The 18,920-nt window shown below is 42.7% G+C and overlaps 1 protein-coding gene across 1 annotated transcript in view; it reads left to right on the top strand.

The window, feature by feature from the left end:
- The window catches only part of LOC147889445 (uncharacterized), a 49,062-nt gene that overhangs the window by 11,493 nt on the left and 18,649 nt on the right, over positions 1-18,920 (top strand). The window contains exon 2 of the mRNA XM_087391335.1: positions 12,583-13,269. Within this exon, the coding sequence (XP_087247461.1) occupies positions 12,583-13,269 (687 nt within the window). The remainder of the gene's footprint in view (positions 1-12,582; positions 13,270-18,920) is intronic.

Genomic DNA, 18,920 nt, shown 5'->3' with positions numbered 1-18,920 from the left:
AGGCATGCACAACAACGGTTAATTCTTTATCGTATGTACTATAATTGCATTCCGCTGGTTTTAATTTTCGGCTCTCATATGCTATTAGATGTCCATCTTGCATAAGTACAACTCCAATTTCATATGCACATGACTTCGAGATTGATCACCTCAAAGTGCCGGAGATTGACCCAATAGAGCTTGGAATTGCAGCAAATTTTATTGCGTATGGCCAACATCTACTCGATATGGGAGCAGTCCACAATCTTATTATATACAATGGCCTTCTCAGATGACCGTTGTCAGGGGGGTTCACCTGCTTCCCACATGGAGGATTATCGAGTACAGTGGATTCCCTTTAGGGATCCCCAACCTTTGTGTCATGAGTCACCTATCTCGTGAGCAGCTAGACTCTCTTGAGGACTATGCAGACCTCACCCATGCCTCAAACACTCTAGTATCAATGGTTCAAGATGCCGCAGTCAGATCCTTCCCCACGAACCAATTTACTTCATGCTCACCACTGGGGAAGATTCCCAAGAATCCATGGTTCGATGATGAGTGCCCAGCGGTGAGATCCCATGTCATATGGGAGCAAGCCCTCAGGCCCCTTATGAGGATTGAGGCACAGCAGATGTTAGGCCAAGTGACTCGCCGGAAGATACTAGCTTTCCTCTCAGATCAGATGAATGAGGTGAGAAATCGGGTAGTTGTTGAGATATCAAGCTCTACCCCCGATATATCTCCTGGATGACTATCATTTATGTCACCGCCTATGTTAGTTGTACTCGTGGTGTAGTTAGACTACCACGTATGTTTTTGGTTTGGGTTCACATATGAACCACGTATTCTAGGTTTTGACATATAGGGTATTTCCCTCTTCTATTGTATTATTGTTGTGTGCAAAAGTGAAGAAAGGCTTCACCCTCCAACTTTGTGTCCTCTCTCTCTTTTGTGTGTTGTGAAGAAAGCTGAACTTGAGTCTCCTATCTCTCTCCCTTATTCATCTCTCTCCCTTATTCTTTACATGGTATCAGAGCCTTGTTCGTGGTAAGGAGCTCAAGAAAGCAAGCCAAGTTTGTGGTGTCCTGATAAGAGGACCAGTGTTGCTTTCCTATTTCGAGTTTGGGAGCAAATCTCTGCAGGTAGCACAGCCAGAAGTGCAGGAGTGCACTGTTTCAGATTGAGAGGCCCTTCGCGGTGTGGCGAGAGCGCAGTATATGCTGCGGGAAAGGGCGAAGCCCTTGGTGACTTTATTTTTTTGATTTGAGGCCGTTTCGGGGCCCGTTTTGAAGGCGGAAGTTCTTCGCAGGCACTCAGAAAAAGGCCCTGTTTTTCGCTGTGCGACCACTGCGCGGCTAGTCGGTGGAAAGGTGCCACGGAAATTGCATCGTATGCCTGTGTGCAGAGATATTGGGAGTTGCAGATTCATGCCTGTTGCCTGTTGATGCAAAATCGTCACTAGGAAGTGACTGTGTGGTGAAATACCACTTTCGTCAGTGTTGCAGATCTGCCCCTGTGAGGCTTTTTGCAGAAGTTTTACTATTTGCCCTTGTGAGGCATTTGCTGTGTTTACAGGTTGCTGTTGCAATTCGTGATTTGTAAAATGTCCGAGAATCTGTCTACCATTGTCAGTGAGAAGCTTGACAAGAACAACTTCCAAGCATGGAAGTTCAGGATGACAAATTTCCTTATGGGAAAGGGAGTTTGGGATTACATCAGTGGTGAAACTGCAGAACCAGTTTTGGGTACTGCTCCCACTCCTGCTGAATTGAAGGCCTTTAAAGAATGGCATGAAAAAGCCAAAAAATGCCTGTATTGGCTGTCTGTTAGCATTTCAGATTCTATGATTGTGCATATACAGGATGTAGAGACGCCTAAGGAGGCATGGGATACATTGGTGAAGCTGTATAGCACAAATACCAAAGCACGAAAGATGCAGCTAAAGCAGGAGTTGCACAATGTGCAAAGGAAAAATCTGAATATAAATGAGTATTCCTTGAAGGTGAAAGGCCTTGCAGATTCTCTTGCCTCCATTGGAGCACCTGTTGATGATGAGGACTTAGTGTCCGTGACCTTGAATGGTCTTGGGAAAGATTATGCACAGTTTCGGACATCCATTGGAGTCCGTGAAACATTTCCTGATTTTCAGGAACTTATTGCTCTCTTGCTAAGTGAAGAGCAAAGGAATGGTGGTTCAGCCACCTCAACTTCTCAAGAGACTGCTTTCTACTCGAATACAGGTAGAGGCAGGGGTAGAGGAAGAGGCCGTTTTGGTGGCCGTGCAGGAAATCAGAATCAACAGCAACAACAGGAAAACCAGTCCTATGGAGGAGGACGTGGTAGTTCTAGAGGCAGGGGGAGCCAAAGAGGCCGTGGTTCATGGCAAAGGAACCAGCAAGTAAATAGCAGCACAGAATGCTATTATTGTGGAAAGCCTGGACACAAGGAGAATACATGCTATAAAAAGCAGAATGACATCAAAAGTGGGAAGTTGCAGCAAAGCAACTATGCATCATCAAGTGGGCATGGTGACGACAGAAATGAGCACCTTTTTGTGATGCAGCATATGGTTAACTCCATGTCAGGAGATGCTGCAGCTTGCAATGATGTTTGGTATGTTGATTCAGGTGCCTCTAACCACATGACCAGTCATGGTGAGTGGTTTCATGATGTTAGAAATTTGGATAAGCCAGGTTATGTTGAAACAGGTGATGATACTGCGCACCCAATTACGCAGGTTGGTAAAGTGCCATTGGCTATGCAGGATGGCAAAACGAAGTACTTGGCAGATGTACTTCATGTTCCAAAAATCACTAAGAACCTGGTTTCAGTTGGCCAGATGGTTGAGCAAGGTCTGCAGGTTAGATTTAACCCTGATGGATGCTTTGTTGAGGACTTGAAAAATAAGTGCCGCTTGGTTGCAAAAGGCAACAAAAATGGCAGAATGTTCACCTTGGATGTTGATATGCTTGAGGTGAAAGCTGCTATGTTTGCGCATGGGAGAGGTGTCATTGCAGATATTGAGATATGGCACAAGCGCATAGGGCACGTGAATATACAAAGGCTGAAATCTATGCAAACGAAAAACATTGTTGCAGGTTTGCCTAAATTCAGAGTTGAGGGAATGCAAAAGGTATGTGAAGCTTGGAAGTGATCCATTCAGATGTTTGGACAACCAAAGCTGCTTCTATTGGTGGATGCCATTATTATGTGACGTTTATTGATGACTACACTAGGAAGGTGTGGATTTATTTTATGAAGCACAAAAGTGAAGTGTTCAGCCATTTCAAGGCTTTTAAGGCCATGGTTGAAAAAGAGAAAGGTGTGCATATTAAAGTGCTAAGATCTGATGGAGGGGGAGAGTACTTTTCAGAAGAATTTTGTGAATATCTGAAAGAACAGGGAATTCAAAGGAAGTACTCATGCAGGTCTACCCCTCAGCAGAATGGGATTGCAGAAAGGAAGAACAGGCATATTGCAGAAGTAGGACGGGCAATCCTAAATGAGAAAAACATGCCTGATTATTTTTGGGCTGAAGCAGTAGCAACTGCTGTTTATATTATGAACAGAACCCCCACTGCAGCTGTCCATGGCATGACGCCTGAAGAAATGTATACAGGCCAATAACCAGATATTTCTCACTTGAAGGTATTTGGTTGCATAGCTTATGTTCATGTTCCTGATGAGAAGAGAACAAAGCTGGATCCAAAGGCAGAAAAATGCATCTTTATTGGATATGCTCAGCACCAGAAAGGGTATCGCTGTTATAACCCTTCCACCCGCAAAATGCAAGTGAGCAGAGATGTTGTTTTTGATGAAATGAGCAGCTGGTATGCACCAACTGTTATGGTAGGAGATGCAGATGCAGGAAATGGGAATGCTGCAATAAATGCAGAGCAGCAATCTCAAGCCTTGAGTGGACCCAGAGAGTCCTCTACTAGTGGATCTAATGCATGGACAGGGAGATTGAGATCTAGTGAATCGTCACATGGCAGTCCTGATAGTGTTGTGCAGGTATCACATAAGGGAAAAGAAAAAGTGGACCATGCTCCAGTGTTTGATGTGTCTGCTGGTAGCTCTCATGTTGATGGAGAGTCAAGTGGCTCTGAAATGAGCCTTGATGAGGAACTTGGGATTCCTTTTGTTGTTACACCTGGTGCAAGGAAAAGCAGGCATGATTTAAAGACTCCTGCAACTGATCCAGTTGTACGGAGAACCACTCGTATTAAGTATCCAGTTGACAGGCTGAGATATGATGGGTATACAGCACATCACTATGCTTATATGGTCAAGGTTCTAGAGGAGCCAGAGCCCACATGTTTTGAGGATGCAGCAGGGCATAAAAATTGGGAAGCAGCTATGGATGAAGAGATGGCTGCCTTGGATGCAAACCACACTTGGGATTTGATGCCTTTGCCTCATGATAAGAAGGCTATTGGCTGCAAGTGGGTTTACAAAGTAAAGCACAATGCTGATGGGTCTGTTAGCAGGTACAAGGCAAGATTGGTTGCCAAAGGTTTTGCACAGACATATGGAATTGACTATGAGGAAACTTTCAGCCCAGTTGCAAGGATGGCAACCGTGAGAGCAGTAATTGCTATGGCTGCTGCAAAGGGATGGTCTTTGCATCAGATGGATGTGAAAAATGCCTTCTTGCATGGTGATTTGCAGGAAGAGGTTTATATGATGCAGCCAGAAGGTTATGAGGATAATTCACACCCCGATTTTGTATGCAGGTTGCGCAAAGCCTTGTATGGCTTAAAACAGGCGCCGAGGGCATGGTCAGACAAGATAGGGCAATATCTTGTCACTATTGGATTTCAGATTTCCAATTCAGATTTTTCACTTTATGTGAAAAGGACAAACAGAGGGATTGTGCTTATAGTCATCTATGTTGATGACTTGATTATTACAGGTGATAGTGATGCAGACATTAATGAAGTGAAGCTGCTGTTGAAGCAGAAATTTGAGATGAAGGATTTGGGAGAGCTGCGTTACTTCTTGGGCATTGAGGTTATTAGATCCCCGAGTGGGATATGGCTGTTGCAAAGGCAATACGGTTTGGACATGCTGTCCAAATATGGGATGACAGCTGTAAGCCTATCTCTGTTCCATTGGAGCAGAATGTGAAGCTCAATGCAGAGACAGGTGAGCTTCTTGAAGATATTACTATGTACAGGCGCATAGTAGGTAGCTTGATTTACATGACTATAACCAGACCAGATTTGAGCTATGCTGTGGGGCTGGTGAGTCAGTTTATGCAGGCACCGAGGAAGCCACATTTGGATGCGGCTAGGCGCATACTGCGGTATGTGAAGTCCACATTGCATTATGGACTGTTTTATGAAGCTGGTGGGTGTGCATTACAGGTACATGGATACACAGATGCTGACTGGGCTGGTAGTGTCTCAGACAGGAGATCTACTAGTGGTTTTATGTTTTCTCTTGGGAGTGCTGCCATCAGTTGGAGCAGCAAGAAGCAGCCAACAGTTGCCTTGTCGAGCACAGAGGCTGAGTACAGGGGTGCAACAATGGCTGCATGTGAGGTAGCTTGGTTACGGAAGCTACTTGTAGATATGGGACAGTCAATTCATGTAGCAGTTGTCATTCATTGTGACAACATTAGCAGCATCATGCTTGCTAATAACCCAGTTTATCATGCTAGAACAAAGCACATTGAGGTGCATTATCACTTTGTGAGAGAGAAGGTTTTAGCTGGTGAGATTGATCTTGTCTATGTCAGCACTGAGGAGCAGGTGGTTGATATTTTTACGAAGGCATTGGGTACCGAGAAGCTTCGCAGATTTAGGAGCTTGCTTGGTGTACGTGAGATGGATTTGAGCTTGAGGGGGAGTGTTGAGATATCAAGCTCTACCCCCGATATATCTCCTGGATGACTATCATTTATGTCACCGCCTATGTTAGTTGTACTCGTAGTGTAGTTAGACTACCACGTATGTTTTTGGTTTGGGTTCACATATGAACCACGTATTCTAGGTTTTGACATATAGGGTATTTCCCTCTTCTATTGTATTGTTGTTGTGTGCAAAAGTGAAGAAAGGCTTCACCCTCCAACTTTGTGTCCTCTCTCTCTTTTGTGTGTTGTGAAGAAAGCTGAACTTGAGTCTCCTATCTCTCTCCCTTATTCTTTACAGTAGTTGCAACACAAGAGCTTGTGTGAGAGCTTCTTTCAAAGCTGTAAAAGATTTATCTTGACGCTCGGTCCATAAGAAATGCTTAGCTTTTCTAAGAAGGTCTGTCAATGGATGTGCAATGTATGCGAAATTCTTGACAAACTTTCTGTAAAAGCTACACAATCCCAAGAATGATCTTAATTCATGTGTATCTCGGGGTTTAGGCCATGTGACTATGCATTCAAGCGTCTTTGGATCTACTCGAATCCCATCGGCGGATACAATGTGACCTAAATACTCTATCCGATCTTGAAAGAAACTACTCTTTTTAGGATTTATGTAGAATTGATTTTCTTTCAAGAGTGAAAAGACTAGCTTCAAATGTTCCTTATGCTCCTCAACGTCTTTGCTAAACACTAGAATATCATCGAAGAATACTACCACACAATCTTGGTGTTTAAGAAAGATTCGGTTTATCATTCTACTAAAAGTAGCTGGAGCATTAGTTAGCCCAAAAGGCATAACTAAGAACTCATAATGTCCCGTTTGAGTTCTAAAGGTAGTCTTGTATATATTCTCTTCTGATCTCAAATCCGGCTATCATCAAGTTCGTATGGTTATCTTACTGAAGATCTTGGCCCCTTTGAATTTGTCCAAAAGATCATCAATCCTAGGGATTGAATATTTGTTCTTCACTGTGATTTTGTTTAGTGCACGATAGTCTATGCACATTCGATAGGTTCCATTTTTCTTTTTGACTAATAAGATAGGTGCTCCATAAGGAGAACTGTTGGGTCTTATCAATCCTCTCTCTATCAGTTTCTCCACTTGCTTTTGAATTTCCTTTTGTTCTAGCTGATTGACTCTGTAAGGAGCTTTGCAAGGTGGAGTATTGCCCGGTAGGATTTCTATCCTATGATCTTCAGGTCGAGAACAAGGCGGTAAATCCTCTAAGAAATAATCGGGAAACTGAGAAAGAAACTTTTGGTGTGTGAGCTTAGTGTTTGGCTGAGTAGCCGTTACCGTATTCACCAAAATTAGATATATCTTCTCATGTTTCCTAATTGCTCTTTTGGCTTGTGTGTGGTTGAGTAAAGGATTGATCTCAGGTTTCATTGAGCTTTTTAGACGTATTTCTTGTCTGTCCTTCTCAATCTACATCTGATGTGAATCGTAATCTATCTTAGGATTATATTGATGCCTCCATGGCATTCCTAAGATGATGTCCACTCCCTGTAGGGGTGCCACTAGAAAGTCTCGTGTATCCTTGTAGGGTTTGATTGAGATTTAAGATTCTTGACTTCTCTAGTGCAATTGTACTTTGTTTTGGTAAAAGCAGCTTTGACCTTATAGTTAGATGACAATTATACTTACCTCCCTCTTGCTTGGCTGCTTCGTCGTCAATCATGTGCACTTTCGCCATCGGGGTCTTCTTTCTTTCAGGACACTCAGTGGCTATGTGTCCCACCTTGTTGCACTTGAAACACCTTATTTCTTTCTTTGGAAAATTTCCACCGTTCGGCTTCAAAGAAGAATCTGTCTTCTGTGGAACAAAACCATTTTTAGATTTAAAGACGGGCTTTTTATCAAATCTCTTTTTCTTATGGAAGGGTACATGCCGTTCTAAATCTTTCCCTTCTTTTGGGATCCCATTCTTCCTCTCAGAATTCATTGTAAGAGAAATCGCAGAGTTCAGTGAGCGAGGGTGAAACATGTTAATCTCGGCTCTCAACTTAGACTTTAGACCTGCCACATACTTCTTGCGTTGATCTCGCTCATTAACTTTCTCTAAGGACTGTAATTGGATCAACGTTTGCCAAAACCTATCAGTATATGTGGAGATCGTGCCTGAAAGTATTCCATTGTTATCTGGCTTTTGCTTTGAAATGTGAGGGAAGAAAAGCTCTCTTGATGAGCTTTTGAAAAGACTTTTGGTCGCCTTTTACTGTGCTTAGTGATGTTCCACTAAAGTGCATCACTCTCTACTAAATGATTTGCAGCACATTTAATCTTGTCTTTTTTAGAGAATTTCTCTCCTGAAAAATAATCATCTAGCTGACTGATCCAAGATAAGACAGTGTGTGCTTCTTTCTTTCCATCAAAATTTTGAAATGAGAAAGCTTTTCTACTTATCTTACTCTTCTTCAGATTTGCCTTGCTCTTCTTCTCTTTTTCTTTTTAAAAACGCCTTTGCTAGTCGGTAGAGACTCTGCCACCTGCAAAAATTCGGCCCACGTGTTTTTCCTTGTTTTTTGAATCCCGCACTGCCCGTAGCAGGCCTTCTGTCATCGCGGACAGCAATGCGGTGCAGTCCCGCAGTCAGCCATTGCGTGCGCCGCCTTTGCAGATCTACAGTGCCACCGCCATCATCTTTAAAGCCTGCGTAGTAGCCGCCTTTGAAAAAAACTTGGGACTTGGGAGTCTCTTCTCTGCGCACACCTATCTGCAAAGTGCAGGACCAGCAGCCACTGCAGCCCACTACCCAGTGATCGTCATTTCATCATGAGCTCCTTCGAAGCACGTGCCCAACCATAAACTCCCTACCGACTACATCTCTGCCCGCGACGATTTCTCTTTTGGAAAACCAAAGTCAAAGTTTTGTTTCTTTTCTTTGACCTTCAAAACACCTTAGCCCTCTAAGGTTAATTTCCCAAAAAAAGAAAAAGAAAAAAAGAGAAGAAGAGGAAAATCAGCAAGCTACAAGGCTCAACAAGGCGATCGGAGCTCAACAAAAAGGTGGCTGGTGAAGGATAGGCTTAGCAGAATGCTCCACGGCCAAGGTAGCTTTAATGCATGCCAATGATGGGCGTCTGGACTTTGGACTCTACGCACTGTGAGGCTGTGAGCTTTGACTACTCTGAGGACTGCGGCTTCAAAATTCGCACGGCTGCATGTACGTGAGCGAACTTGAATGTGGCTCCACAAACACATGCGTGGCGTTGTGGGCACATCCCTCAATGCAAGCTTCCTCTCCCCACGAACTCTAATTCTACACACGACTCAGGTAGTCCTCTTGAATCCTCCACAAAACTTCTCTTTCCAAGGTGTCTCTTTCGTTTTCTTTTTGGAATCCACACGAGGGAGCTTCAGGCTTTCTTTTCTTTTCTTTGTGCACAAGAGCGTCACCAAAGCTCTGATACCACTGACACCAAAAAGGTATTTCTTTCACACACAAAGTCACCACTTAATCAATTGGAGAAGAAGACCACAATCACACCACGAAAATGACAACAGATTGGGTACAATCTCCCCTCCCTAGATGAGTGGCTCACGCTTCCTCATCTATAGTATTTATGATATTTCATAAAAGCACCAAGGAGCCAAAATTATCCCTCTCTTCTAAAATGAGGGATTTGCTTTACTTAGCCATCTTAGGGCCCAAAAATGAATTATGTCTACTACAAAATATATTGCTCAAACTTGCAATAATAAAGTAAATACAAAATTGGCCCATGGCCATATATAATGTGCTGTGCGACACCTCGATCGGTACCCTCGCACTAACTCCAATCCTCGCTATGAGTTCCATCACCTGTACTCAAGCCGCCAATTAGCAAGATATATCATAAATATAATTTCCGTAACATTTGTAGACTTTCAGAAGGCCTTGACACTGTCCCATGATCCCACATGATTAGGAGACTTCAGGAGATGTAGATCCTAGAGGTTGTGATTTGGGGAGTGATGAGCCTATACGAGAGAGTTCGCGCACCAGGAGGCCTATCAGACTGGGTTGAGAGCACGATTGGGGTGAAGCAGTGATGCCCTCTCTCACCGACTCTCTTCGGACTCTATATTGATGAGATCACATCTCTCATTGACTGCCTAAGAGGTGAGGGACCAAGGTTATGATCTTCAACACCTCATACATAGTGCTGCTTCACTTATCAAAGCCAGCTAGTGGAGATTGTGTAGTCATACACATACTTCGGTGAAGTTTTCACAGGGCCGGTTCTCACGATGACCCGCGTAGCCAGAGCACGACTCACATGAGGATATGGTGCCTTGGCACGACTAGAGCGACAATGCTTTCAAGCACACGTTCAAGACCCACCGATGAAGTGTTGGCTTTTTGATACTCTAATGAGACCGACTGCCATGTATGCAACATCTTTTTGGGGATGTGATCTCTCAGCGACAGAGTGGAGGAGATTTGAGTGGCTACAGGTGATTATGGGCTCTAGGATGATTTGGAGTAAGCCCTCGGTCCCCCATCAGATAGTACAGGCAAAATGACTCCTAATGCCATCTTTCAGACAATGACATTCCTCCATAGAGTTTGGGACTTACCCCGTGAGAGGCTACCGAGACTGGCATTAGAGTCATCCATACGACTAGCAGAGAGTGGGGTCAATACAGCATGATACACATGCATCTCTGCATGGTTTTCGAGCTACGGTGTCCAGATGAACAGGCTTCCACCCTTTCAGTACAGCATGGATGCACCGCTCGAGTCGATCCCACGTGATGAGATTAACCGTATCATATGGTTAGATCTCCTTAAGCTCCATACATCTTAGACTTGGGGGGTAGACCAGGAGTTCCCCACCATGCATTGAGGATTGCCATTGGGCAGATGGGGGTCTTATCCCACCAGTTAAGGGTTGATGTAGGGAGAGTTGCAGGAATACCCAGAGAGCAACAGAGTTGCAGACTATGCACGATGGGAGGGGTCGAGACAGAGGAGCATTTCCTATGTGTCTACCTAGCCTACTGTGAGATTCGAGGACGTTACCATTGCCTCTTTCAGGAGGGGCATGGATTTGGCCCACTCTCACATTTGATTCACTTCCAGGACCAGGTCTGTATTGGGCTCTACTTGATGGAGATGCAACGGCACAGAGAGACTACTACTACGACAGATCGGAGAGCAGTAGGATGCACCACGGGATATGGAGATAGACCGAGCGTAGAGACAGGTCACGAACTTCTATGCATTTGAGTCAACTCAAGGGCACACGGGGGTAGAGGAGGAGGAGCTAGCTGACATGAGAGTTGCATGGACCAGTGGAGAGCACCGACACGACACTGCTGGGCGAGGGACGCAGAGACCACATATGGTGCGGCGGGAGACCGGAGCACGCACGATCGAGGTTTGGCCTAACTTAGCTCTCCTCAAGGGAGGCCGCCCGAGGCGAGGCGTCACTCTTGACATTGCTCATTGGATCCAGAGATCGAGGAGACCACGCCCTCCGCCACCACGAGCGATAGCTCGATAGACACAGATACGTGAGCTCTTTGTATCTCATCAGAGAGCCACCATGGAGCTTGGATACATTGAGCCGGGTTATGTACTCGGAGCACTAGCTTAGAGTACTTGATATTTTCATGCTATCATGCTATTTTGCTATTTTGCTATTTTGTACTAGTTTTAGCACTTAGTACTCAGCAAGGGCCTTAGTGAGCCCTTTGCTCCAGCCCATAGTGGCTTGTATGAGTTACTTTTGATCCCGCACTTTTGTCCCATAGGGCTTCGAGGCTTCCCATGGACGTTAATACACCTTTCTATCTTTCTTTCTTTCTCTCATATTTCCTCTCTTCTTGTCTTTGTTGTTGGGTTGGGTCTTATACCTTAGTAGGCCCTACGTTTACCTAAGAGATTCTTGAATCCTTCAAAACCAAGATGGGAGCTTATGGTTCGGCTACTAACGAGAACATAACATTAGCTTTGCTTGCTAAGTCATGTCTCTGTTTTACTTTTAGCTTTGTTCATGCCTCTTTTAAACTCCCTCCCTCTGCCTCTTTTTCCTCTCCATCCTCTGTCTTTGTCCCTCATTGTCCTTTTCCTTCATTTTCCAAAAGATGTTAGTTTGTCACCTATTGTGTATCTAATATTTATCTTGCAAATTATTTCCATTGAGCTCATCATCTCTTATCCCCTCTTTAGTTTTGACATGAAATAATATTGTAGCCCAAAGAATCTTGGTACTATGCTACTCTTTAGCCAAAGAAATCTTGATATTACACTAATCTTTCAATGATTCTCCCATAATGCCAAGATCGTTTGAACGTTTGTCTATATGGATACATGGATTGTACATAAGTTAAATTATATCTTGGACTATATTTGGGTCAGATTCAAAATTGAGGGGATACTACCTTGTAAGGCAGTGAAACTATTGTCAAACGCATCTAGTTTGTAATATAGTATAATATATATATAGGCTAGGCTCAAGCACTGGACAAAGATTTGGTAAGTGATGCTTATTTTTAAATTTGGACCTAGTGGCCCCAACTAGCCCTGTGCTTTTGCTAAATAGGTTAAAGGACTCTATAAGACTCCTTGATAATTTAAAGGGCATGTTTCAACAACCTTATAGTTCATGTGAATATTACTTCACAAGTTAGACTTTTTTAAAGAGGTGGGTGCTATTTGGGAATGATAATTTATTCTCATTATCAATATTAGGTGTTTTGGAAGCTTTTGCCTTCTCTTTATTCATAATGGTTTTGTTTAATGTGTCAGGAGGCATTAGACACCGCAGATCAGGTGAAGACAGATGCTGAAGAGAAAGGTAGGAAGGAGATAGATGCATTGGTAGCCGAGGAAGAGACAGTCAAATTGAAGAAAAAGAAATTATTGGTGGAATCAAAAGTTGTTGAGGAGGCAAAATGTGAACTGGGTAATGTTATTGATGAGTCGGTTCAAGCAGAGTCACAAGAAAAAAGACAGCTGATGGAGAAGCAGCAGGTTCTCTTAGAAGAGCTTGATAATTTGCTGGCAGCAGTTAAGGCAAAAGAGGCAGAAATAGCAGATCATGATAGGGGAATAAAAGATATTGAAGAGAAAATCGGTAGTGCAGTTGCAAGGTTTGATAAAGAACGTATGGGTTTGGAAGAAGACCAGAAAAATCTTTCATCAGTATTAGAAAGCCTAGAGAAAGATACTGAAGACTTGAGTACAAAGAAGGTCTTTATTGAAGCTAAACTGGCAGAGGCACAAGAAGAAGAAAAGCAGCTTGAGGAATTCTCTACAGCTGCTAAGATGGAAGCACAGAGGCTAGAAGATGCATTGCAGATCAGGAAGTCTGTGTCTCTGGCTGCACTGAGTTCTAAAGAGAAAAGGTCAAGTTTAGCACTTGAAGAAAAGAAAAATTCAGAATTGGCTCAGAGGTTACGAAGTCAGGCAGCATCTCTAAGGACATCACTTCAGGTTTGTGGTCAACTCAGCCTTATCAACTGTCTTAATATCTTCATGTAACTCCTCTTTTTTGGTGCGATCTTGGAAAAAACAATCTTTATGTGCTGTCATGACACGTGAACCTTTTGAATCTAATTACTAATTTTCTTCTAGAGTACCCACGGAAGTTGAAACAATTAGGTGCTCCACATTGCCGCTGTTGGAAGGATTGCTCACGTACTCATTAGATCATTCATCTTTTCCTCCTCCGTGGTGGCTTCTTCTTTTGCGGCCGTTTTTGTGCCATTTTTTTCTGTATTCTTGCATATGGTGATTTTTACAGGAATAACAATTGTCCTAAAAATTTATCTTCGAACCGGGGCGAAAGTTTTCTTGCTTGCAGGAATAATCGCTATCATTGTACCCTCCGTTACCACCTCTTTGCCATTCACCTTAATCACTTTTTTTGTTGCAGCATCCAATTTAACTATGGCTGGTGTCGCCACACAAGCCCATGGAGCAAATCATGATGAAGATTGCTTAGAGGGTCTCACATTGCATGTTATATCTTTTGCTATTTGTAGTGCATTTGTGTCTCTGGGGCTAATTGTCCCCCATTCTCCATGTGTCCATTCTCTGCGTGTCTCTATCCTTAGTGGCACACGTATGTGGAGTGCAGCCATCACCTCCAATATGTCTAGCCCCTTGAATCCAATAAAATTATTGACCCCAACAAGAAATTAAACATCCCATTCCAATAGCAAATGACTTCTTACTATATATATTAGGCTTTTCCAATATAACCAAACATGACCATCCTAGTAATATGCAAGAGTATGCATATGACGTAAATGCAAACAAGCATGAGTATGAGTTATACATAAGCTAAATTCCCATTATCTTTCAGCTAATGATTTTATTGATTGATGGTTTGAGTTAACTCCAATGACATTGTACGGGCATAAGGACCAAGGTATTTTAAGGAGACGAAGGGCTAAGAAGGATTGAGATTTGGAAGATCCTATAGGATAAGATTTCCACCATAGTTTGAACTTTCCTTGCCGAAGCATTAAGAAGTCTTGTTATGGGTGTGAAAAAGGTTTAATGCTCAATGCACAGGGTAAGTATTGCAAGACAATTGAGACTTGAACATAAAACTAGTTGAATAGAACTGATTTGGAGACTTCATTAAGACCCTACTTGAAGGAGCAAAATGTATGTGTTCAACCACTACTGAAATCCCCCCCAAAAAAAGGGGCCATTGTCTTCCTCAGCTCATTGTCTTCAAGCCAACAACATCACCCTAGCTCTTCCTCTTATCTATCCACTAGCCCATTGTCCAAGTCTATGGTGGATCTAATATTTTGTTTTAGATGATGCTACTGTCTTGCATATGCTAGTGTGCTTGGACAAGACGATGACAAAAAATCATAGGTATTCTTTAGAGACAAGCAATTCCTCACTCTGTCTAGCGATCTGAGGCTGAGATCAAGGCTAAATTACATCATGGGGGAAAAAACAACTTATGGAAAACTAGAGCTGCATGGCAATTTTTGTTTGTTCTCATATGACTGGTCATATTGTCTTGCTAAATTTATGTAGATGATAATCCAAAAGGAGGCATTGGTGTGCAATGGGTCTCGTCATTTGTGAACATTGAATGTATGATATCATTTAGAGTGAGTTGAAGAATGGGATTTTTGTTCACATGCTGGAAATGTTCTTGAAACCATTGTGACCCTAGCCTTGCCATTGATGCATGTCATGTGGTCAATCGTGCCTGGGCTATTAGGTTTCATGGTAAACTTGGGTCTTGTAAAGATGCATTCTGAGTGAACATAAGACAATCTCAATTGGCTCTCTTGCAATTGTGAATGGCTCATGCTGAAGGTAAACATCTTTTGTATTGAAGATCATTACAGTGGTCTTACCAAGGTCGATAGATCATGGGAGAAGTACATCATGCAAGGCATGAGAAAAAACACTCTAAAAGGGGCAAAACCAAGCTCATGCAAGAGAGCTAGAAAAGATCCAAGGTTGAGGATGAAATTGTCACCTCAACTTTGCGGAGGACACCGAGAAAAATGGGGAGCCACTCCACTTCCTAAGGAAAACAATCCTCTTGGGAGAAGCTTCCTGGGAAGATCCTTGCATACTTACCCAAATGGCCGTCAAGGTGTGTACTGTATCTAACCAAATATTGGTCAATGGGTGTGTAGGGTGGACCTCAGGACCATTTAATCCCTCTATGCATGTGCTCGCCACAGTCTCCCAAGAAGTATTCACAGAGGCATGTGTAGTTTTGTAAGGAGAGCCGGGAATATTATCAAGAGATCAGGCATGTGTAGTTTTGTAAGGAGAGCTGGGAATATTATCGAGAGATCATGATGTCCTCGAACCGAGAGGGCTCTCATAAAAGACCCGAGGCTCCGAAACAGAGAGCCAAGCCATCGAATCCTAGGTAATGAAGAAGGAAAAAGCAATAAAGGTGCTCAATAAACTAGCATTTTTCCTTCAAATGATTCTTGCATGGCTGCAATCTCATAGGCAATACTGAATAGACTCTTTCTGAGCTGAAACTTCTTGGCATTATTTGTGAAGAGAGTCGGAGAAAAGTAAGGAGTTTTACTTGCGGCTTTCTCACATACACAATGGGGGAATATACACAAAGGTGGAGGCTCAAAATAGTTTTTTTCTTCTTAGTTGTGAAAGCCAAAAAAACTCTCTAAGTACAAAAAGAATAGGTGAACCCTATATGTGGGTCTCAAACCAAACTCATCTAACCTAGGTGGCATACTAAGTGAGCCACTAACTAGAGTATATAAAGATAGTTGTCATCTAGCTATTATTTATGGACGGTGTACCAACCGCATCTGCAGCTAACAAGTCGGTGACACAAATGCACAACGGTCACTCTCGCATATCACGAGTGGAGCTCGATATCTCAACACTCCTCCTCGAGCTCAATCCCAATTCCTGCACACCAAGCAGGTCTCTGAACTTGTGCAGCTTCTCATCACCCAATGCCTTCTTGCATAAACTAGATCAATAAAACCTGCTAGAACCTTTTCTCGCACATAGTGATAATGCACCTCAATGTGCTTTGTTTAAGCATGATACATTGGGTTATTTGCCAAGTATATATAGCTCATGTTGTCACAATAAATGACAACTGGCCCATCTGTAGACTGATGCATATCTTAAAGTAGCTTACGCAACCAAGCTACCTCACATGCAGCCATTGCTGCACCCCTGTACTCAGCCTCTGTGCTCGACAAGGCAACTGTAGGCTATTTCTTGCTGCTCCAAGTGACTGCAGCACTCCCAAAAGAGAATACATATCCACTGGTAGATCGCCTATAAGAAATACTACCAGCCCAATCAGCATCAGTGTATCCATGCAACTGTATTTGAACCCTAGTCTCATAAAATAGTCCATATTGCAATGTGGACGTCACATACCTCAGTATGCGTCTGGCCGCATCTAAATGCGGTTTCCTTGGAGCTTGCATAAACTGACTTACCAACCCAACAGCATAGCTCAAATCTGGCCTGGTAATAGTCATATAAATCAAACTTCCTACTATGCGTCTATACATAGTAGGGTCTTTCAGAAGCTCATCTGCATCTGCACTCAACTTCACATTATGCTCCAAAGGAACTGAAATAGACTTACAGCCTGTCATTCCATATTGCAATGTGGACGTCACATACCTCAGTATGCGTCTAGCCGCATCTAAATGCGGTTTCCTTGGAGCTTGCATAAACTGACTTACCAACCCAACAACATAGCTCAAATCTGGAGCTCAAATCTGGCCTGGTAATAGTCATATAAATCAAACTTCCTACTATGCGTCTATACATAGTAGGGTCTTTCAGAAGCTCATCTGCATTTGCACTCAACTTCACATTATGCTCCAAAGGAACTGAAATAGACTTACAGCCTGTCATCCCATATTTGGACAGCATGTCCAATCCATACTGCCTCTGCAAGAGCCATATTCCACCTGTGGATCCAATCATCTCAATGCCCAAGAAGTAACACAGCTCTCCCAAATTCTTCATCTCAAACTTCTGCTTCAATAGCATTTTCACATGAAGGATATCTTCATCGCTATCACTTGTGATGATCAAATCATCAACATAAATGACAAGCAGCATAATACCTTTCTCTGTTTTTTTCACATAAAGTGAGAAATCTGTCTTCGAAATCTGAAAGCTAATAGTGACAAGATACCGTCCTATCTTGTTAGACCATGCTCTGGGTGCTTGCTTCAAGCCATACAAAGCTTTGTTCAACGTGCGAACAAACTTAAGATGAACAACATTTTACAAAATATTAGTGGACCTGTAGTGTCCTCTAGCAGTGGTTTACATACTTCGCCATGGATAGGCAGATTGAGATCAAGAGGATCTCCTTAAAGCAATGCAGATAGTGGTATGCAAGTATCACGAAAGGGAAAAGAGAAAGTAGATCAGTCCATGGTTGATGTGAATGCAGGTCACTCTTATGTGGAATGATGAGTTGGGTATTCCTTCTGTTGTTACACTTGGAGTAAGGAAGACAAGGGATGTTTTGAGAGCATCTGGTAGTGAGCCTATTTTGCGCAGGTCTACGAGAGCTAGGTATCTTGTGGATAGGCTGAAATATGATGGATTTACAGCCATTCACCATGCCTATATGGTCAAAGTGATACATGAACCAGAACCCACTTCTTTTGAGCAAGCCACGGGAAAAGAAAAATGAGAGAAAGCCATGGATGAAGAAATGGATGCCTTGAAAGCAAATGCTACATGGGAATTGGTGCCTTTGCCTAAAGACAAGAATGCAATTGACTGCAAATGGGTTTATAAGATGAAGCACAATACAAATGGTTCTGTGAACAAATACAAGGCAGGATTAGTTGTCAAGGGGTATGCACAGACATATGGCATTGATTATGAAGAAAAATTCAGTCCGCTTGCAAGGATGGCAACCGTAAGAGCAATCATTGCTATGGCTACATCAAAGGGATGGTCTTTACATCAGATGGATGTAAAGAATGCTTTATTACATGGTGATTTGTAAGAAGAGGTCTATATGGAGCAGCCACCAAATTATGTTCGTGTGTAGTATTACCATTTTGTGCATCTACATCATCAATCACATTTACTGGTTTATACCAGCTGCTCATCTCATAAAAAAAAACATCTCTGCTCACTGTAAACTTACGAGTAGAAGAGTTATAGTATCTATACCCTTTCTGCTGCAGAGAATAACAAATAAAGATGCACTTCTCAGCTTTTGGATCCAACTTGGATCTCAACTCATCTGACACATGAACATAGGTAATGCAACAAAAAACTTTCAAATGAGAAATATCTGGTTTCCTATCAGTATACTCTTCTCTGGCGTCATGCCATATATTGCTGCAGTGGGAGTCCTGTCCATTATGTAGACTGCTATAGCAACTGCTTCAGCCCAATAATAATGTGGCAGGTGTTTTGCATACCACTATCTGCATTGCTTTGAGGAGATCCTCTTGATCTCAATCTGTCTATCCATGGCGAAGTATGTGAACCACCACTAGAGGACACTCCAAGTCCATTAATATTTTGTGATTGCTGCTGTGAATTCTGTGCAGCATTACCATTTTGTGCATCTACATCATTAATCACATTTACTGGTTTATACCAGCTGCTCA

This window comes from Dipteris shenzhenensis, chromosome 20 (assembly GCF_047967505.1).
Source record: "Dipteris shenzhenensis isolate YYH24624 ecotype China chromosome 20, Dip_SZ_1.0, whole genome shotgun sequence".
Lineage (NCBI taxonomy): Eukaryota > Viridiplantae > Streptophyta > Polypodiopsida > Gleicheniales > Dipteridaceae > Dipteris > Dipteris shenzhenensis.
This window is presented reverse-complemented; position numbering and strand designations above follow the sequence as displayed.